The sequence below is a fragment of the Leuciscus leuciscus genome (genome assembly GCF_965113295.1).
Source record: "Leuciscus leuciscus genome assembly, chromosome: 5".
In the NCBI taxonomy this organism is placed as follows: Eukaryota; Metazoa; Chordata; class Actinopteri; order Cypriniformes; family Leuciscidae; genus Leuciscus; species Leuciscus leuciscus.
The window spans coordinates 1,582,363-1,604,862 of NC_138729.1; the positions used below are offsets into that span (position 1 = coordinate 1,582,363).

Below are 22,500 nucleotides of genomic sequence, written 5' to 3' on the forward strand. Positions count from 1 at the left end.
TATAATTCATAATGTGAGAGAATGCACAACTCCACAGACTGACACTCAAACCCTTTCAATACGCATTAGTTTCGAAGCGAATGCGTTTCACTGATAATAATGTTTCTGTGGTGAAGGAAATGCGACAGAAAGCATTCATGAAAGCGGTAGTTCAGGCAAGAATTCAATAAACAGAAATCCTATATTAGTGCTCAATTCAAGCTTGTAGAAATTAAAGCGTAAATCTCAACGATGTAAAATGATGTAAAACCTGCTCAACTTTTCTAATACTGGTGTTCCCATCATGCACTGGGGCATTAATAATTAATAAGGTTGATTTATTTACTGTTTTCCAGCTGTATTTACACCGGTTTATCATTGCTTTTGTTGTTAGTTTTGGTAACTTGCCATTTTGTGGATTCATTTTCTACTCAAAATGACACATTCATATTCATAAACGATCTATCGAATGTTAGTATTGAGTATTGAGTTCTCTGTGTTACTTCTATTATGTAGATCCAGTAGCATAATGAAATATATATCTACTGTATTATTTACTTAGATGTTTTTAAGTAAAGCATACACTTTAAAAGTGTGGTTTAAATGTAAACATTTTTATTTTGTAAAATTCACTTATCTTAGTTAAGTAGATGTTACTTAATTCTATATGTGAAAGTAAATAAATTACATATAATTAAATGTTAAGTGTCAATTAAATGTCAAATGAATGTTAAGTTCAATAGTAAGTTGATTTGACCTGATAATAACAGGTAAGTCAGGTATATTTACTTAAAATGTGATTTTACCAAGTAAATCCTACAAGTAATTTTTTTCGGTGACGTGTTTTTATCTGACGTTTGCTCTTACCGCCTTCAGGAAGGGTTAGTGTGTGTCAGACGTGATCGAGCGCTCGTCCTCCTGACCCACAGGCCTACTTCTAGCGTGGCTTTAACATCTCTCTCTCTGTATCTCCTGTTTTAAACTGTTTCTTCACGCCGACAGAAAGAGTTCGAGGCGTAGAGCAGTATTTGTATGGGAGAGCTCAGTGTGCGGAGCCCAAGTCACTGCATCGAGCAGTAATTCTGTCTGAGTTCAGGATGGTTCAGTCGAGGACAGGAATGATGGCTCATCATGGCTGTGGCTTTGTGTTTCCGAGAGAAAGAAATGCATTAGTGTTTCGAGTTGAGTTGATTTATGTGTTATAGTTCATTTGATATCTAACTTTGACTGACATAAAGGCTGTCAATATGCATTTTATACACTTACATTATGTTCTTTCTCCGTCCGTGCAATAAATGCATGTTCTTAAATGAGGGGTTTTCTCAACAGTGGCGGTGTGACCTATTTAACTGGCGGCCAAATGACACTTTAAAATAAGTCAGAGCTGTAGAAATGTACAACCTAGCACTTTTTTAACTTTCTCAGTTTGTGTAAACCTACGTAGGATTCAGAGTATTTATTTTTTCCCACATGTCTAGTAAAATTATGTGGTTTTGTTGCATTAATACAGTGTTTAGTTTTTCTTTGATTGACCCTGTGAACTGTGACAACATGCCCCATACATTATAACATGAGCATATGACAGATTAACATGTTATCTGATCTAATCAAATAATATACAAGACAAACTAAAATATTTTCTCAATAAAATACAATCAACTTTTTTTTTAAATATGAAATAATGGCATTTTTTTATAATTAAAAATAATGTAATTATTGAGTTTGACAACAAACACACAACAAACACACATAGTTGAACAACTATACACTGACTCAGTCTTTATTCACACTTTTTCTCATGGTTTCTCAATAGAATTCATAAAAGTCTAGAATAGAATATCATAGTTGTAATAGGGGCTCATTGTAACGCAGTGTGACAACATGCCCCGCCCGCATCAGCATTACAGGACCATCTCAAAAAACAGAGATGAAAAATGAACATAAGAAATTTACTTTTGCTGTGGTTAAACAAATGTTCAGTGATTATTATCTTCCAATTTTTTTTTAATTTTGTCACATTTTTTCTTCTCTATATAGTGTTGCTATGGCAACGAAAGTTTCATCATGCTGACGTGTGGACAGATTTAAACCATGTGTGTTAGTTTACTCCCCGCTCACCCCTACTCATGTTTACAAGTAAATATAAAGATGCATAAACACCTTTATATCATGCCACTGTATGTCTGGCCGTTTCCACTGGTGTGATTGTCATCCTCAGACTTTCAGCTGATAAAGGAACAATCCTGAACAGTTTTCTGCTGTTTTTGGGGGTGTTCTTCAGCCCTCCATCACATCTCTCAACACACCGCCTCAGACTGTTTTCAGTCAATGCATGAATTGTAAAAAACAGATGAACACTATCTGTGCCTAAATTCTGATTGGATGATGGAGATATTTGTCATGTGTGCATTGGTCCTTTTTGACCAGAAATACCCCATAAATTTACTGTGAACAGTTTAAAATCCTTCCAATTTTTTGCACTAAATGTGACGCAAACTAAATCAGAATTTCTTTTTCTTGTCTTTAGTCCATTTCCTCCAGCCTGACATGGCTTTGGTTCGGTGTTTTGCTTGGCCAGTGCACTGGAGTTCTGGATCCGTGGCTTTGACTGGTTTTAACTCTTTTGCGGCTGAATGGAACGGGGTTAATAAACAGTGTGCATAAACCTATAGCGCGACCCGCTGATGAGCATGTGACCCGCTCTGATGATGTCACCGCTGACACATGACCTCGTTACACTGAGCTCAACAAACGCTCTTTTAATGATACACTCGTCCGCGCCTGTCACGCTTTTGTTCTTTTGTGTGCCCTCCTGAGACCCAGAAAAATAAGTTTTATGAATTTAGTTTTTTTTTTTCTCATGTCATCACATTATTTAGAGCATAAGAATCAAATGGTAAAAATAACAAAAAAAATATTTTTGTGAAAAATTATATTTTATTCATATGTTATGCTATAGTGGACACCAGGACCCAGTTGCTTAATAAAATAAATAAAATGACATGTATAGGCAAAAACAATGTTTTTTTTGTTTTTTCATTCACCAATCAATTTTTTTTTTTTTTTTTTAATTTGTATAAAGATGATTCTCAACTATTTTATGAAAGATATAACAGAATAAATTGATATACCATTTTACTTTATGCAAAACGTGGGTAAAATTGCCATAAATTAATTTTCCCATTCAATAGAATATATCTGCACACTGTATCTAATTTGCATATTAATGTGTTCTCGGGGCAACATGTAATAAAATAAGAAGTGTAATAATGGGAGTAATAATTGTCAACATTTTAATAATAATATCTAATATTTCATAGGAATATTGATGTATAATTTCTTTCTCTATTCATTCGTTGTGTCCCAGAATGCCTGATAAACATGATTAAAGTTCAGGAATCAATGCCCTGTTCTGTCACAGAAAGTCATATTTTGATTTGAAACCCCATAAAGTTTTCCTGAGATGTTGGTTTATGAAATTACAATTTGAAAAGTAGATAATAATTGCAATATATTATCATATTTCCATAAGAGTGCTACATTTGATCACTAGATTAAAACTAAATGATGTTTTATTAACAAAGTTCGGGAGGAGCAGGTTCAGATAATTAACCAAATGATGCACAGCTGGAGATTAATCATTAATCAACTCAATGACAGAGTATAAATTCACAGCAGACCTATCTCTGTTCATTGAAAGTTTGTCAGCATCCCTCCTCCACCCCATCTCCTCACTTCCAGTTCCATCTACACTTACCAACTGGGGGGAGTACTCTGGGTTCGGGCCTAACTCCGAGCTCGGAGCCATCCCCCCGGACAGCACGCCAAATATGCATAAACTTATTGTACTAATTATATGTAGATGTGAACTCGTGAAACACAGTCCTGGTGTTCAATGCATTCTGAAAGTTTGCACATTAAACACACTGACAAAACTTTCTTTCATTAATATTTGGCAGAATGCATTGCAAACTAATGCTTTTAGACGTGATAGTAAAGAGCAGCTCATATTCAGCCGGTGTGTCCATGAGTTCGGCTAATAACTAATTGCTCCACTTTAATCCTAGTTGTTCCTAATCTCATTAGCTGTGGTTGTGGATTAAGCAGCGAGTAATCCACCAGACCATTAGACAGAGCAGCTGTGTGTCTGATTAATCAAAGAAATCAACCCACGCTAATTTATCCCACAATTGTAGAATTCAGCACTTATTTACAGTCACGAAATCACCTGCTAAAATAAAACACTGCATAAGTGTCTGAAGTGTGATGAAGACACTCGTTGTGAAGCGTTAAATATTCATGCAGCATCTCGACCTTTCACTTAATTGAGGGACTAGTTGTGACACACTAGACGGATGTCTCACACACACTTACACTGCTGAGATCAAACGTGTGCATGTCGGGGAAACGATGGCCTTTTTGTGACACACACTTCCCGCACTGCGTGACCTGCTGAGCCTCTCAGTGTGACACACACACACACACACACACACACACACACACACACACACACACACACACACACACACACACACACACACACACACACACACACACACACACACACACACACACACACACACACACACAATATCAAGACTTCAAAGTCTGCAGGTGCTAATAAAGCAGTATAATATCTCACACACGACACGAACAAGAGCGCTGCTAATCACACACAGACAAAACTAGCTTGATCAATCAACAAGAAGCTCATTTCAGTGTGTTTAGATTACAGGATTCAGTGTTTTTTAAACAAATTTGTTGAGTAAAACGACTCATTCAACAAATCTCCTCATCTTTGATCTCCAAAATGTCGTTTAAAAGTTTTTTTCCTTTAAAATATCTTGAATGTAACTCGACACCCTCGCCTCATTTAGTATGCGCGGTTCTATGAATATGCAAATGATCCCCGCCTCCATTCACTCACTCAGCTCAGAGATCCACTGGTTGACGATCACACGTTGATCTGATTGGTTACAAGGTAGTTTGTGACGTCAGAAACACCAGCGATTTCAAAGCGTGTGTTTGAGACTGTCTTTGGTTCACTGCAGTTTTAAGGAGGAAATACTCAGCAATGCTGTCGACTTATGAACTTACACATGGTTTGTCTTAAAGCAGATTAAAAACACCACATAGACACATAAACAACATTAAAAGCTGGATTTACACCACAGGAGGACTTTAAATTAGTTGCATTTATTGTGTTTTATTTTTTTCATAGAGTGTCAGAGAATGTGATTTTCTCAGGAAACACGTGCATATTCATTTCCAATATCAAGCCTTTAAAATGATATGAATGATACTATATCCTTATGTGTCTGTGCAGTGACTAGAGGTCTGAGTTCATTGGGTCAGCAGGGACAGGATTATCTGGCGTTGTCCTTCAGGAGAATTAGTGCAGTCGTCCGTCCGGCCGGTGTTTCAGTCTCTGTGTGTGTTCATGCTGGATGCGTTTCTTTGATCCTAATGGATATGTGGAGTTGAGAAGGAAGGGTCAACCAGCAGTTGTTTAATGCAGAAAACCGGGATTTCCGAGAAGCTTGATGGTGCTTTTGGAGAGTCCAGCGCTCGTGTTACCCAGCGGATCCAAGTCTGAGATCTATCCACTTGTTTTGGTTATTAACATGAGATTTCATTTGAAAGATGATGCTCTGGTTACGGCAAAATATTGAAACGCATTGAAAGTGACCAGTCTGGTTTTGATCTACGAAACCTCCATCATTGTGACTCTGAGGTGTTTTGTCTGGACGGTGAGCTTTGTGAACTGTGGATCATGTCGAGCGAAGCGTTTCCTCTGAGCGGGGCTCAGATGGCCATGTGTCGTCTGGTTCATCGGGGTCCCAGACCTCAGGTCACGCTGAGACCCCTGAACCTGGAGCTTGGGGTGTATGTTGAGAAGACACGCACCAAACCAAAGTGCAGGTACACCTAACTCTCTCAGCAAGGCTCTCTCAAAGCTATGAACAAACCTTAGTCACGTTAACAGAACATATAACAAATAAATGTTCCCAAAACGTTACAACAAAAACATTTAGGAATGCATGATATATACCGGCATCGGCTGATATATGTTCATTTTTAATGTTATCATTATCGGTCTGATAAGAAAAAATATATTAAAGCTGATAATAATGGATTATTAGCGGAGACACTTCAGATGTTCAACATGATGGTTTTGAATTGCCTGGAATATGATTGAAAAGGAAAATACAGTTCAGTGTAACATGTGCAGTGCAAGTCTGTCGTTTAGGCTAAACGTTATAGTAAGAACATCATTATTATTGTGTGTTTGGGACACGGATTTTATTGGTGAGACTTTTGTTTTTGCAATCAGGCTCTCATAAATGATGTAAACATTTGAATTTAGATTTATCGGACAATATGGGTCCTATCTTACACCCGGCGCAATGCAGCGGCAAGCGCGACGCAAGTGTGTTTCGCTAGTTTCAGCCCGACGCAGTTTTCATTTTCACGTCCTGCGCCGCGTTGTTTAAATAGTAAATGCATGTGCGCCCCATGAGCTGCTGGACTGAGAACGAGTGTGTGTTCTGGCGCATTGTTGGAGCGTGGCTATTTTGAGGAACTGAAATAGACTGAGCCATTGACCGACTGAAACCTGGTCTAAAGTCAATAGCGCAATATATATTTTTTTGTTATATAATGAGCACGTTAGTAATGTGCGCCTATAGACGGGTCCACAACACACACACACTCTGCTTATTACACACACAGGGACGCACATCAGCACACAAACATGCCAAATATTGAAAATAAAAGGATTACAATGTAAAAGATTATTATTGTGTACATAAAGATATGGCGAATCCGGCTTGTCCCGTAGATGTTCTGCTTGCACACGAGCAGATCCGTTTGCGCTCTGGAGACGCATTCGGTCTTTCCACTATCATATTCCGTCATGTAAATAGCGAATCCGCCATGGCGCGAGCGCAACTGGTATTTATAGGGAATGGGAGAGGAGACTCTGATTGGTTTAACGCACGTAAATCCCAAAACACACCCATTACTCATTAAGAGAATAGGGACGACCCTTTTAGACCAACGCCGGGAGCACCGACCATTTTCCCTTCGTTATACTAGCAAAAGTGGATTCAGACTCGCCTTAAGTGAACTTGTGCCCTGCGCTTTAGACCATGAGCTTAGATCATTAAAATAGGGCCCGAAATCTGTTATCGGCTTTCATATATAAAGATTTATCGGTTATCTGCATTGGCTAAATGTTTCATATCGGTGCATCCCTAAAAACATGATGTATACATCGTTCATGGAACATTAAATGTTTCAGTTGGAACATTTTTTAAATGTAACGACTTGTTTCGGAATGTTCAGAGAACATTCAAAAGTAACGTTTCCATAATGTTTGAAGAATGATGAAATGAAATGTTCCCTTAACCATGAAATAAAACTTTTTCAAAACATTTAATAATGTTTTCATAACTTAATGGGAACGTAGAACAGATATTTTAGCTGAGTTTACAGATGATTCTTTTTATAGTCCAGCTCAGTTCAGACTGAGTTGATCAATGTGCATAAACTCAATATAGATGTATATTATAGTATATTATTTGCTCTGTCATGCATCACCTTTAGTGGGGTTTAAAAGTCAATTAATACGGTAATATTAATATACAATGGTAGAGAACAAAATTTGAACTGAATTGAGCTGAATAATGACACTATCTCTGAACATTATCACTGTTATTGAACTGATTTGAATCATAAATTGGTCTGAATCACGACACTATCGTCGCCTGTAGATCTGCTTTACAGCTGAAGTTTAATTTGTTGCTTATAATAATTGATGAATTTTATTGTACAACATTAGCACTGTTATTTTCCTGTTTAACGTTAATAAAAATAAAGGTGACTTAGTTGACTTATCTATTACTGATGCTCATATTTAGGGTCTGAGATGTGAAATATTAATGCAACGTTCTTGACTTAGTAAAATGAATGTACTAATCTCAGATGTGAGGGTGCAGGAATCTTTTGAGAGCAAGAAACCACCTAGAAACCACTCATATCGTTTCAGAGAAATGTAAAAATCTTGTGGTTTCTCTTGCTTCAGAGAGGAATGAAACGTCTCCCAGTTTAAAACAAAGAAGAGGTGGATGTGGGTCCGTCTACTTCTCAGGCCAACATTCTTTCCCGACCGCAGAACTGAATAAATCTCTCTCGGTCTACAGCAGCCAAGCCAAAACCATGAGCGTTTCAGACATTAATGGAAAAGAAGCTCTTGTCAAAGCATGGTTAGATATAATTGCTTTCAGACCAATAATGCTCAGAGAACGTGATGGAAATATGTTTTATGTTTAACTGTGATGAGAATGCAAGACTTGTATAGTGTGAGAAATACATAACCGATCAAACAAAGAGGAAAACAAACAAATATTTGAAATTTCCACTCATCGATATCCATGAAATAAACACATTTTACACCATCAGATGTAAACAAGTCTTAGTTACTCAATTTCAGTGGTTTTACCACAGACATGATGATGCCACCGCCTAAAGTAATGTATTGCATTTGCCTTGCAATGAGCATTTGTGTTTTATAGTAAGCCGTATGACAGCCTGAACTGCATCCGGAGACAAATAACAACACAGTGAAATAATCTGACTGAATATCATAACAAACATATTTCATTATACCTTTAGCCCAGCTGAATTCTTCGTGGCACAGTGTCAGATGTGCCAATCAAAATGTGAGTTTCTGAAAACAGACTGTCCAAAAATGTAGCTGTTTCATCATTAAAATCCTTTTTACATTGACTGAGAGGACAGACTATATATTTACATGTATTTATTTATGTAAATTAATGTATTTATAATATTATATATGTACATATTACAGGTTTTTTTTTATTTTTACAATCTCTAGGACACATTTCTCAATACTTTAATTAATTGCTCACTTTTCACACAGTGATCACGACTGCAGTCTATGTGTGTTAAACTCTGGATCTTTTATCATTACTTTGGCACAAAATGCATTCAACAACAACATCCTTCAAATGACTTGAATTCTTTCCTCACTCAGACACAAAAACAGCCAAAACTCACTGAACCCGCAGTCCAATGTTCCTCTAACATTTCTAAATGTTGCTACTTGTTTCAGAACGTTCAGTGAACATATAACACAGCATGTAACAGAATGTAACACTCAAATGTAACACAGAATGTAACACTCAAATGTAACAGAATGCAACACTCAAATGTAACAGATTGCAACACTCAAATGTAACAGAATGTAACACTCAAATGTAACACAGAATGCAAAACTCAAATGTAACACAGAATGTAACACTCAAATGTAACAGAATGCAACACTCAAATGTAACACTGAATGCAACACTCAAATGTAACAGAATGTAACACTCAAATGTAACAGAATGCAACACTCAAATGTAACACAGAATGCAACACTCAAATGTAACACAGAATGCAACACTCAAATGTAACAGAATGTGAAACTCAAATGTAACAGAATGAAACACTCAAATGTAACACAGAATGCAACACTCAAATGTAACAGAATGTGAAACTCAAATGTAACAGAATGAAACACTCAAATGTAACACAGAATGCAACACTCAAATGTAACACAGAATGTAACACTCAAATGTAACAGAATACAACACTCAAATGTAACAGAATGAAACACTCAAATGTAACACAGAATGCAACACTCAAATGTAACACAGAATGTAACACTCAAATGTAACAGAATACAACACTCAAATGTAACACAGAATGCAACACTCAAATGTAACAGAATGAAACACTCAAATGTAACACAGAATGTAACACTCAAATGTAACAGAACATGATGTCCCCTGTGTTTTCCAGGATGGAAGCCTCTTGTCTGGAGCTGGCGCTGGAGGGGGAGAGACTGTGTAAAGCGGGGGATTTTAAAGGCGGTACAGCGTTCTTCGAAGCTGCTGTTCAGGTGGGAACCGAAGATCTGAAGACCCTCAGTGCCATCTATAGTCAGCTGGGAAACGGATACTTCTACCTGAAGGAGTACGGGAAAGCGCTGGAGTACCATCGGCACGACCTCACACTCGCTCGGTGAGGACCAACAACTGATAGAGTCAAACTAACCTTTCAGTTTCATGCGGCATTGAAAATAAACCGAGTTGCATTTTAATCTAGGACGATCGGGGATCGGATCGGAGAAGGGAAAGCCAGTGGGAATCTGGGAAACACTCTGAAGGTTTTGGGTCGATATGATGAAGCAGCCGTGTGCTGTCAGAGACACCTGGATATTTCTCAAGAACAAGGAGACAAGGTGAGACAACCAGCCTCATCACAGCTGACTGGAGATTGAGGAATATTCATCAGATGGTTAATGCATTAGGGCTGTCATATACAAATTTGAATTCTGAATATTCGTCAAATAAAAAAATAAAAAAACTGCACATTCGAATGCAAAAACAGTGTATCGAAGTTTTGGTGTGTCAAGACAAGAGGCCGAGACATGATGATGACGTAACTGACGCGGTTTGTTTCATTAACTAATGTTAACAAATACAACCTTTGATTTTAATAATGTATTAGTAAATGTTGAAACTAATATTATTAACTAAGATTAATAAATGCTGTAGAAGTATTGTTCATTCTTAGTTCATGTTAACTAATAAACCTTATTGTAAGGTGTTACTGTTTATGTTAGCTTATCCAGGATCGCGCGGTGAGGTTGCATTGTTAATGTGAACAATGTCGGTAAAAGGCCTGCTGACGAAAACACTCTCAGTTGGAGGCAAAAATGGTGCAACGACACACTTGACCAAACCTGCACATCGGTCAGAGCTGAGTGTGAGAGTGTGTGTGTGTATGTGTGTGTGTGTGTGTGTGTGTGTGTGTTTCATCAGCTGGAAACACTGTCAACAGCAAGCGCTCAGCACTCGCTCAGATCAAGAGCGTCTGGTGTTTGTGATGATCTATATGTAGATGTAGAGAGTAGAAGTGAGTGTTTCTGAATGTCAGTTTGCTATTGTGTGTTCATGTAGTTCTTTACGCTTCTGTTGAAGTGTGTTTTCTCAGGTTACTGATGCACAAACACAGTTTAACACACTATCGTAACCTAATTTTCCTTGCATGCACAATTTGCACATTGAGGAAATTATATTTTATTTAAGAACGGTTGTTTCAAAAGTTAATGCACTTTAAAAAGTGAATGTCGTTTCATTTCAATAAAAGATGCGATGCTTGATTTGGTTTATATCTGCTCATTGCGCTCGCTTGCGCCCTCTTGTGGGCATAGGAGACAATACAGTGCTTTTTTCCTCTAACATTAAAGGGATATATCACAGCTGGAAAGATGAATGTGTATTTAAATTGGGTCATTTATGTAGCAGAAATGTGAAATTATTTTAGAAGTTGGTGCCTTCTAGACTGAGAAAAGCCAGAAAATGTATTTTTGGCTCATGTGGATGAAAGACAACAACTCCCAGAATTCACTTGCTTCGCTGCCCTACGAGGCCACTCCCAAGCCACGCCTACCGGTTACAGAGGGCAGTATCAGAAGAAATGATACAGCTAGGCTACTAGTCGACTCGAAACTGAAAAGACGCTGTTTTATCGTGAGCTCCCCCTATGGGCGGGTTGAAGACATGCAGAACGAGCTCCTCCTATTGGCTGTAGTCTCTCGCCTCTGGACAAAAGAGCGTCTGATGACACTAAATGATGATTTTTGCGTCATCTGAGGTTTTTTTCCAGACACACAATACAGAAATCTCTCGTCTCGGGGGACATGCGGGAGGGAAGCTCGGTCACTCGAAAATACTACCGGGTTTCTACTGATACAAAACTTAAAGGGATAGTTCACTTTGAAATTAATTTTTGTTATGTTTTAGCTTACCTCAAGGGCATCCAAGATGTAGGTGTCTTTTTTTCCGCAGTAGTTTCAATTTTGATATTTTTAGGTCAAACCGTTCTTGTCTGTCAGTCATATAATGCAGGTCTATGGTCACTGTCTCAAAGAGCAAGCACAGAGTCCAAATTAAAACAATTCCCCATCGTAAGTACACATTGATGGCCTAAGACACGAAACGAGCGGTTTGTGTGAGAAAACGAACAGTATTTATCTCGTTTTTACCTCTTATACACAGCCATGTCGAAGTGATCTGATCTGACGTGTACGCAGACTGGTGCATAGATATATACACTAGATGTCGCCTTGTCTACGGCAGTTCATTGGAACGAATGTCTTTAAGGCGACATCTAGTGTGTATATATCTATGTATATCTATGTATAGCTAACCTAAAACATACCAAAAATTAATTTCAAAGTGAACTATCCCTTTAATGCTAATCGGTGAAGTGTCCCTCGTCGGGCTGCTCCCGACGAGCTGGGTGGCGCCTTGCATGGCTGACACCGCCGTCGGTGTATGAATGTGAGAGTGAATGGGTGAATGTGAGGCTATATGTAAAGCGCTTTGGTGGCCATAGGTCTGTGAAAGCGCTATATAAATGCAGTCCATTTACCATTTACCATTTAAGCATTGCCTTTAGAATTTGGATTTTGCTCATATTTAAAGGGTTAGTTCACCCAAAAATGAAAATTCTGTCAGTAATTACTCACCCTCATGTTGCTCCAACCCCGTAAGACCTTCGTTCATCTTCGGAACACAAATTAAGATATTTTTGATTAAATCTGAGTGCTGTCTCACTCATCCATAGACTTCTCGAGGCCCAGAGAGAAGGAAATGAAAAGTGGAATAAAGTCGTTATTTTTGTTTGTTTTTGCGCACAAAAAGTATTCTCGTCGCTTTATAAACTGAAGATTGAGCCACTGTAGTCACTTGGACTATATTAACGATGTCTTTAATGCATTTTCTGGGCCAGCAAGTTCCAATCCCTTAGAAGCCTATGGAGGAGTGAGACAGCTCTCAAATTTAATAAAAAATATCTTAATTTGTGTTCCGAAGATGAACGAAGGTCTTACGGGGTTGGAACAACATGAGGGTGAGTAATTACTGACAGAATTTTCATTTTTGGGTGAACTAACCCTTTAAGAAAGAAATTTGAATTGAGCTTTTTAGCCATTTTGACAGTCCTTATGCACATTGATGGATTTGATAAACAAACAACCTGCAGATATAAAGAGTTTTATATTGTTGTTGCTTACTGAACTGTGGAGTGATTTTTGAAACACTTCTCTTCAGCACATCTTTATGTGTAATTTCATTATAACTTCTATTGTCTTTGCTTTAAAGTGACCTGCTGAATGTACTGACTGAATTTATTACATTTAAAAAACATTAACTTTAAATGTAATATTAAATAACACACTACAGTTAAAATTATAATCAATGTGCTTTAGTATGTGAATCAACACAAACATAGGCCCCTATCTCGCACCCAGCGCAATTGACTTTGTACACGACGCATGTATCATTCCTATTTTGCACCCGACGCACAGCGGACTTTTCCCTCCACAGACGCACGTCGGTAAATTAGCAAATGCATTTGCGCTCCCGGGGGCGGTTCAGCGAAAAGAGGAGACGTGTTCCGGCGCAAACGTATTTTGCAGGTTTAGAAAACAATTCCACCACTGACCAGGAAAAACCTAGGCTAAAGTCAGTGGCGCGTTGCGCATGTTATTCATATGCTATTTTAAGGGCGCATGCTTGGCCATAATCAATGTAGCGTGTGCACAACGCACATACACTTTGCTTGTCTACTCTACACACAGACGCAGCCATTTTCATTTTTAGAATACCATACATTATTACAAGGAAAAATATTAACACATGAGGGAAATCATTGTGGTGTCCATGAAGATGTGAAAAAATAGGCATAAATCTAGCTTACACATTTACCCAAATTATTATACGCCTGTTTAACCGAAGCTAATTTGGGTGTGTTTCTCCATCCTCATACAATGTCACTTCTCTGTGTTTTACGACCCTGGTGAGAACGTCGGTCTCCTCGGCTGTGAACCGCTCCTGGCGGGCGACTGGCAAATCCGCCGTTATAATATCAATCCGCCATGGAACAAGCGCGCCTGCTCTTAAAGGGAATGTGAGATGTCGCTCTGATTGGTTTATTTCACGTTACGCCCAAACCACACCTATGAGTAATGAAGCTACTTCAGACCAACCCATTTTAGATTTGCGTCGGGTGCAAGAGTCATTTATCCCGCCGGTATAATAGCAAGAGCGCCCGAGACCCGCCCACAAAGTTACTTGCGTTTCGCGCTTGATATTTGCGTTTCAGATCGTTAAAATAGGGCCCCATGAGTTAAAATATACTTTAAAGCAAAACTTTTAATTTGACATGGTTGTGGTTTGCTAATGGCTGATCTCATGTGAGTGACAGGTTGCCCCGCCCTCTTCATCAGAGAAGAGAAGAGATGCTGCAAGAGGAACTTATTCTCATTCAAGATTATTATAACAACAATGATGTGCACCGATAAATCATTTATGATAAACACTGCAATATTCCCTTAAAAAACAAGAATTGTCAATTGTGATTTCATGGTGACGTAACAGTCATGAGAATGCACTCTCTTTAAGTACAGTTTTTGTTTAAAATGCTCTTTTAAGATTTGAAGTAAAGTACAAGTGTGCATTCAATACAATTAAGCACACAATGGTATAATGTAGCATTTGCCTGCCGTTTTTCCAATTTATTGTTAATGTGAAAATTTTGATTTCATGTCGACTTTAAAGTGTCTACAGTCTTATAAGAAAAGGTTCTATATATGGAACCTTAAAGGGATACTTCAGGATTTAGCATTAAGCTTTGTATTAGTAGAAAACCTGTAGTATTTTCGAATTACCGTGCTTTCCACCCTCATATCCCCCTGAGAGGAGAGATTTATGTATTTTTTGTCCTGAAAAAATCCTCAGATGACGCAAAAATCGTCATTTTGCGTCATCGGAGGATTTTCTGGCCAGAGGCGAGAGACTACAGCCAGTAGGAGGAGCTGTCCCACATGTTTTCAACCCGCCCAAAGAGGGATCTCACTCACAGAATGTACACACAGTCAGCCGTCTTTCTTTGGAAGCTAAGCTAGCTGGCTCTTGTTCTGTGGAGAAAGCTGAATAGTAGGAGAAAGCTGAGTAGTAGGGGTTACCATCCTCCTTTTCCCGGACTTGTCCGGCGGGCGAGATCGTTCAAAATGTCCGGGATTCAGCTTTTGCTTTCTGGAGTCGCCATTCAGTATTTACATGCACACCTTTTGTTTCAATCTAACTGAATTCATTCCGATCGGTGAATCTGAATGTAGTGTTTACATGAACGCTAAACAAGTGATCGGTTGATGTGCGTTTTAACATTGCTAAGAAAATTCCCGCTCCTCCGTGAGAGATACGAGACCGGTGTTGCTCATCAGTAATCACGCCACCGGCCTCGCGCCGTTCTCCCGCGGCCGTCAGCCTCGTCCTGCTCGCCACAGTAAACATAATGAATGGCGACTGTAGAACGCCAAAGCCGTATCCAAGACATTTTGGGCGATCCCGAAATCCCAGACAGACTCGTCACGGAGACTCACTGGTAGCCTAACCTTGTTGTTTTCAACTGCGCTCTCTTACCGGTAGGCGTGGCCTCCTAGGGCAGCGAAGCAAGTGCATTCTGGGAGTTGTTGTCTTTCATCCACATAAGCCAAAAATACATTTTCTGGCTTTTCTCAGTCTAGAAAGCTCCAAATTAAAAAAATTCTTCACATTTCTTCTACATAAATTACCTATTTTAAATACACATTCATCTTTCCAGAGGTGAAGTATCCCTTTAAAGGTTCCGTCAGGCGCTTCATATATAGAACCTTTTAGAGGTTCCCACCACTTTATGGATTTAATTTCAATTAATTTTGTTTTGAGTTAAAGAGCTAAACTAACTTTATCACTTGGAAAAAATGAAAGTATTATGCAATCACTTAAAGTCTCCCTGTAGTCAATCATTTTTTCCTTTAAAACTCATCTTTGATCACCAAAATGACATATTTAAATGTTTTTTCCTGCCTTAAAATAGCTTGAATGTAACTCGACACCCTTGCCTCATTTAGTATGTGCGGTTCTATGAATATGCAAATGAGCCCCGCCTCCACTCACTCAGCTCAGAGATCCACTGGTTGACGATCACACGTTGATCTGATTGGTTACAAGGTAGTTTGTGACGTCAGAAACACCAGCGATTTCAAAGCGTGTTTTTGAGACTGTCTTTGGTTCACTGCAGTTTTAAGGAGGAAATACTCAGCAATGGTGTCGACTTATGAATTTACACATGGTTTGGTTTGTCTTAAAGCACATTAAAAACACCACATAGACACATAAACAGCATTAAAAGCAGGATTTTGTAAGACATTTCTGCTTATATAGAACCTTTTTGGCATAAATTATTTTTAAAAATGGAGTCAAGGACCCTAGAGTTCTATATATATGGGACCACAGTGAATGTTTTGTAGAGTCAGAAAGGTTTGATTCTGGTCTGTTGAAGTGAAAAGCTGCTGTTCTGAATGTGTTGTTGCAGGTCGGCGAGGCCAGGGCTCTGTATAACATCGGGAACGTGTTTCATGCCAAAGGAAAGCAGCGTCTGTGGGGCTGCGCTCAAGATCCCGGAGATCTTCCGTCCGATGTCAGAGACACACTTCAGAGAGCCACGGCTTTCTACGAGTGAGTCCCACTTTAAACCCTAATGCTCAAAATAATGAATTGGTTTGAGTAGAGCCAACTCAAATTATACAAATTAGTTCCATCAAATTACCTTCTGTCAGGACCACCATCGTCAAATACAATTGACAATTAGCATATAGTTTGGATTGACGGTATGGTTCTGTTCTGGGCAAGAACTCCCTGCACATCCATGCAGCCTAGCATGAATATGAACAGAACCAACAAAAATGTATTGCAAATATCATTAGTGTCAATATTTTAATGTACAACATCATTCGAGAATTTAGTCTGATTCAAAGCGGAATCAGAATGCCAAATCCTGACTGACGAGAGGAGGAGCTGGGGATGGAGGAGGGTAATTCGCTCCTGAGAAACGAGAGGAGCTGGGGAGGGAGGAGGGTAATTCACTCCTGAGAAACGAGAGGAGCTGGGGAGGGAGGAGGGTAATTCGCTCCTGAGAAATGAGAGGAGCTGGGGAGGGAGGAGGGTAATTTACTCCTGAGAAACAAGAGGAGCTGGGGAGGGAGGAGGGTAATTCACTCCTGAAAAACGAGAGGAGCTGGGTAGGGAGGAGGGTAATTCGCTCCTGAGAAAAGAGGGGAGCTGGGGAGGGAGGAGGGTAATTCGCTCCTGAGAAATGAGGGGAGCTGGGGAGGGAGGAGGGTAATTCGCTCCTGAGAAACGAGAGGAGCTGGGTAGGGAGGAGGGTAATTCACTCCTGAGAAAAGAGAGGAGCTGGGGAGGGAGGAGGGTAATTCGCTCCTGAGAAACGAGAGGAGCTGGGTAGGGAGGAGGGTAATTCACTCCTGAGAAACGAGAGGAGCTGGGGAGGGAGGAGGGTAATTCACTCCTGAGAAATGAGAGGAGCTGGGGAAGGAGGAGGGTAATTCGCTCCTGAGAAACGAGAGGAGCTGGGTATGGAGGAGGGTAATTCACTCCTGAGAAACGAGAGGAGCTGGGTTGGGAGGAGGGTAATTCACTCCTGAGAAACGAGAGGAGCTGGGTGTGGAGGAGGGTAATTCGCTCCTGAGAAACGAGAGGAGCTGGGAGTGGAGGAGGGTAATTCGCTCCTGAGAAACGAGAGGAGCTGGGAGTGGAGGAGGGTAATTCGCTCCTGAGAAACGAGAGGAGCTGGGGAGGGAGGAGGGTAATTCGCTCCTGAGAAACGAGAGGAACTGGGGTTGGAGGAGGGTAATTCATTCCTGAGAAACGAGAGGAGCTGGGGGTGGAGAATGGTAATTCACTCCTGACAAACGAGAGGAGCTGGGGGTGAAGGAGGGTAATTCACTCCTGAGAAACGAGAGGAGCTGGGAGGGAGGAGGGTAATTCACTCCTGAGAAACGAGAGGAGCTGGGGATGGAGGAGGGTAATTCACTCCTGAGAAACGAGAGGAGCTGGGGAGGGAGGAGGGTAATTTGCTCCTGAGAAACGAGAGGAGCTGGGGATGGAGGAGGGAGGAGGGTTATTCACTCCTGAGAAACGAGGGGAGCTGGGGATGGAGGAGGGTTATTCACTCCTGAGAAACGAGAGGAGCTGGGGATGGAGGAGGGTTATTCACTCCTGAGAAACGAGGGGAGCTGGGGATGGAGGAGGGTTATTCACTCCTGAGAAACGAGAGGAGCTGGGGATGGAGGAGGGAGGAGGGTTATTCACTCCTGAGAAACGAGAGGAGCTGGGGAGGGAGGAGGGAGGTGGGTAATTTGCTCCTGAGAAACGAGGGGAGCTGGGGATGGAGGTGGGAGGAGGGTTATTCACTCCTGAGAAACGAGAGGAGCTGGGGATAGAGGAGGGTTATTCACTCCTGAGAAACGAGAGGAGCTGGGAGTGGAGGAGGGTAATTCGCTCCTGAGAAACGAGAGGAGCTGGGAGTGGAGGAGGGTAATTCGCTCCTGAGAAACGAGAGGAGCTGGGGAGGGAGGAGGGTAATTCGCTCCTGAGAAACGAGAGGAGCTGGGGTTGGAGGAGGGTAATTCATTCCTGAGAAACGAGAGGAGCTGGGGGTGGAGAATGGTAATTCACTCCTGAGAAACGAGAGGAGCTGGGGGTGGAGGAGGGTAATTCACTCCTGAGAAACGAGAGGAGCTGGGAGGGAGGAGGGTAATTCACTCCTGAGAAACGAGAGGAGCTGGGGATGGAGGAGGGTAATTCACTCCTGAGAAACGAGAGGAGCTGGGGAGGGAGGAGGGAGGTGGGTAATTTGCTCCTGAGAAACGAGTGGAGCTGGGGATGGAGGAGGGTTATTCACTCCTGAGAAACGAGGGGAGCTGGGGATGGAGGAGGGTTATTCACTCCTGAGAAACGAGAGGAGCTGGGGATGGAGGAGGGAGGAGGGTTATTCACTCCTGAGAAACGAGAGGAGCTGGGGAGGGAGGAGGGAGGAGGGAGGTGGGTAATTTGCTCCTGAGAAACGAGGGGAGCTGGGGATGGAGGTGGGAGGAGGGTTATTCACTCCTGAGAAACGAGAGGAGCTGGGGATAGAGGAGGGTTATTCACTCCTGAGAAACGAGAGGAGCTGGGGAGGGGGGAGGGAGGAGGGAGGTGGGTAATTTGCTCCTGAGAAACGAGGGGAGCTGGGGATGGAGGAGAGAGGAGGGTTATTTGCTCCTGAGAAACGAGAGGAGCTGGGGATGGAGGAGGGAGGAGGGTTATTCACTCCTGAGAAACGAGGGGAGCTGGGGATGGAGGAGGGTTATTCACTCCTGAGAAACGAGAGGAGCTGGGGATAGAGGAGGGAGGAGGGTTATTCACTCCTGAGAAACGAGGGGAGCTGGGGATGGGGAGGTTTATTCACTCCTGAGAAACGAGAGGAGCTGGGGATGGAGGAGGGAGGAGGGTTATTCACTCCTGAGAAACGAGAGGAGCTGGGGATGGAGGAGGGAGGAGGGTTATTCACTCCTGAGAAACGAGGAGAGCTGGGGATGGAGGAGGGTTATTCACTCCTGAGAAACGAGAGGAGCTGGGGAGGGAGGAGGGAGGTGGGTAATTTGCTCCTGAGAAACGAGAGGAGCTGGGGAGGGAGGAGGGTAATTCGCTCCTGAGAAACGAGGGGAGCTGGGGAGGGAGGAGGGTAATTCGCTCCTGAGAAACGAGAGGAGCTGGGGATGGAGGAGGGTAATTCGCTCCTGAGAAACGAGGGGAGCTGGGGAGGGAGGAGGGTAATTCGCTCCTGAGAAACGAGGGGAGCTGGGGAGGGAGGAGGGTAATTCACTCCTGAGAAACGAGAGGAGCTGGGGATGGAGGAAGGTAATTAGCTCCCAATAAACGCGATAGCTGATAATACTGGAGCTTATATATGAATATAGTGATAGGCGTCGTATTCCTATAGGTAGACGTGGATCAGCTGAGAGTCACTGATGAGAGCTTGATTAACGTGACCTGCCAGAACTGACTCTACTAGGGCTGTGAATCTTTGGGTAGACAGCGAATCGATTCGATTCACGATTCAGAGGTTTTTGATTCGATTCAAAAACGATTTTTGCAAATCAGAACGATTCAATTCGATTCGATTAACAATGAAATTTGATTCGATTCGATTATTAACGATTCTATTCTGTACATTTTAGTATACATCTGTATCTGAGCAAATAAAATCAATTTTGGGGAAATTCATGACCATTCAATAGATTTAATAACTTGATTCAAGACTTCAGTTCAATACCTTAACTTCTTAGGACTCAAAATATATTAAGGTAAGTAAACCAAGAAAATAAAAAATACTACTTCTACATATTCAATGCACCATGAGTGCTTTTATTGTAAACATTGCACACATTTCCTGAACATTTAGGAAATACAGCAAAGTGTGTAAATACAGCAAAGAAAGTGTGTAAATACAGCAAAGTGTGTAAATACAGCAAAGTGCAGTCCAACGGGCAGTAACACCACACAGAGCGCGATTAAAACATGGTGGTGAGTGTAGTAAGACAGATATGAACAAACACATGGCTATGATATGACTTGCTTTAGATCTACTTGAGATTTTTTTTCAAAAATATTAATTGATCAACACAATCTGGCCGTAAACTGCTTCTCTGAGAAGACACTATGTCTCCTGCAGTGCTGAAAACTCTCTCTGAGGCCACACTAGTAGCAGGAATGCAAAGACAACTTCTTGCCAGATTTGCAAGGATTGGTAGCTCGGCCTCATGGGACTTCCACCAGTCCAGTGCATTTTCAGTCAGTGGCAGAGGAACCATGGATCTGTATTTGAGTACCTCGTCTCTGCTGACCACGCTAGCGGACCTTGATAGTGGACAGGTCTCTGGCACCTGCTGAAAGATGTTGCCGAAGAGCAAATCCATAGCTTTCAATTTTTTTGCAGGACGCATCTCATCTGAAAAAGAAAATTAATTAGATTGATGGAAACACATGATGAAAAAGTTGTTTGTTTGCATCTCATTTCTTGTCCTTAAATACATTTTGAATTACAAATGCATCCCAAACGTCTATGCTACAGTATGCCTAGCCTTTAAATTTAAACAATTACTTGTTATTAACAAGTTATTAAAATAAATACCTTCTTCAGCTGTGTCTGGTGGTTTCTCTTCAACTGCATCCTCCTGCTGACGTTCCACTTGAATCTGTAACAAAATGAAATATAAATACGAACACCAGTCAAGTCAATAATTTCACTAAAACAAGCCAAGTACTATTTCGGACCATCATATTACAATCTTATAATCCTTAATACAGTCTAGTTAATTAGCCAGCATTTGGTTCATGAAAATAAGGGAAGTTGCAAACATACACTGTTTGTGGCATCAACAGTAAGTTTAGTGAAGACAAATTCTCTTTCTTCGTTTTCTAGAAAGGGTAGCCCTTTGAAGCGGGGGTCCAATGCAGATGCTAGCAAAAAATAAATAAAAATAAAAATAAATACTATTAGTTGTTACCAAGTCAAAATGAAAACTTTGAACAATGTTGTGCTATTAAAAGTTTTAATATAAGCAACAATTTGGTCTTAATAATAAATAATTCAAAGATTGTTGTGCATTTGCAATACTTTTGCTTTTGACAATTAGAGAGACATCTTACCTTTAAGCAGAATGTCGCGGGAGTTCGTATATCGGGATGAAAAGTCCGTTGTCATCGCTGATTTCATTTCTCGAGTCATGTCTGTATCGTCCTCGCAGGGCTCGAGATGTTTGAGTAGTTTAGCCTGGAGAGGCGCAATCACAGACACGGTTGGTTGTTCTTCTTCACACATCATAGTAGTAGCGATCTTAATGGGTGCCATCACTTTCACAATATCCTCAGCATTACTGATGTCCGTTTCTGTGAGAGTGTGTACTTCTGTTCCCCTCCGCAAATCCTTTGACATAAGCGTTGCCAAGATTGCAGTTTGTTGTTCTAAGAAACGCTCAAGCATTTCCACAGAACTATTCCACCTAGTGCAAACGTCCTGTTTAAGTTTGTGTACCGGCAAGCCGAGAATTTGCTGTTTCTCCTTTAACGTGCATGTAGCAGTTGAACTTCGGTGGAAAAAAGAGACAATACGTCTTACTTTGCCCAACAATCGCTCTGCACTGTTAACTTTCATGGCCTTTTGAGACACCAGGTTCAGAGTGTGTGCAAAGCAAGTGATGTGGGGGGTAAATCCAGCAACTTTACCTGCGACAATCATATTGCGGGCGTTATCAGTAACAAGTGCAGGACTCTTGTCTGCAATTGTCCACTCGGAGCAGGCATCGCGCAGCAATTCTCCAATGTTTTTACCTGTGTGGGCTTCATTTAGAGTCCTTGTTTGAAGAACGAAGCTCTGCATTTGCCAGTTCATGGAAATCAGATGTGCGGTAATTGTCACATAAGACTCTGTCGAACACGACGTCCAAGAATCAGTCGTGAGGGCAACACAGGCAGATTGAGAAAGCTTGAGCTGTAGCTC

At 41.0% G+C, this 22,500-nt stretch overlaps 2 protein-coding genes and 1 long non-coding RNA gene across 5 annotated transcripts in view; 2 read left to right on the forward strand and 1 right to left on the reverse strand.

Annotated features, from left to right (window-relative positions):
- The window catches only part of LOC309499339, a 115,023-nt gene that overhangs the window by 67,636 nt on the left and 24,887 nt on the right, over positions 1-22,500 (forward strand). The gene's annotated exons all lie outside the window — the stretch shown is intronic.
- Positions 1-22,500, forward strand: part of gpsm1b (G protein signaling modulator 1b) — a 51,735-nt gene that overhangs the window by 4,348 nt on the left and 24,887 nt on the right. For all 3 annotated transcript variants that reach the window (XM_082170521.1, XM_082170523.1, XM_082170522.1), the window contains exons 2-4: positions 9,847-10,068; positions 10,153-10,288; positions 16,474-16,616. In XM_082170521.1, coding sequence (XP_082026647.1) covers positions 9,847-10,068; positions 10,153-10,288; positions 16,474-16,616 — 501 coding nt within the window. The remainder of the gene's footprint in view (positions 1-9,846; positions 10,069-10,152; positions 10,289-16,473; positions 16,617-22,500) is intronic.
- Positions 20,015-22,500, reverse strand: part of LOC309499305 (E3 SUMO-protein ligase ZBED1-like) — a 3,289-nt gene continuing 803 nt past the window's right edge. Inside the window, exons 1-4 of the mRNA XM_082170524.1 lie at positions 21,651-22,500; positions 21,364-21,461; positions 21,133-21,196; positions 20,015-20,949 (exon numbers count right to left, since the gene is read on the reverse strand). The exon at positions 21,651-22,500 is cut by the window's right edge and continues 803 nt beyond it. Coding sequence (XP_082026650.1) covers positions 20,585-20,949; positions 21,133-21,196; positions 21,364-21,461; positions 21,651-22,500 — 1,377 coding nt within the window. The 3' untranslated portion in view covers positions 20,015-20,584. The remainder of the gene's footprint in view (positions 20,950-21,132; positions 21,197-21,363; positions 21,462-21,650) is intronic.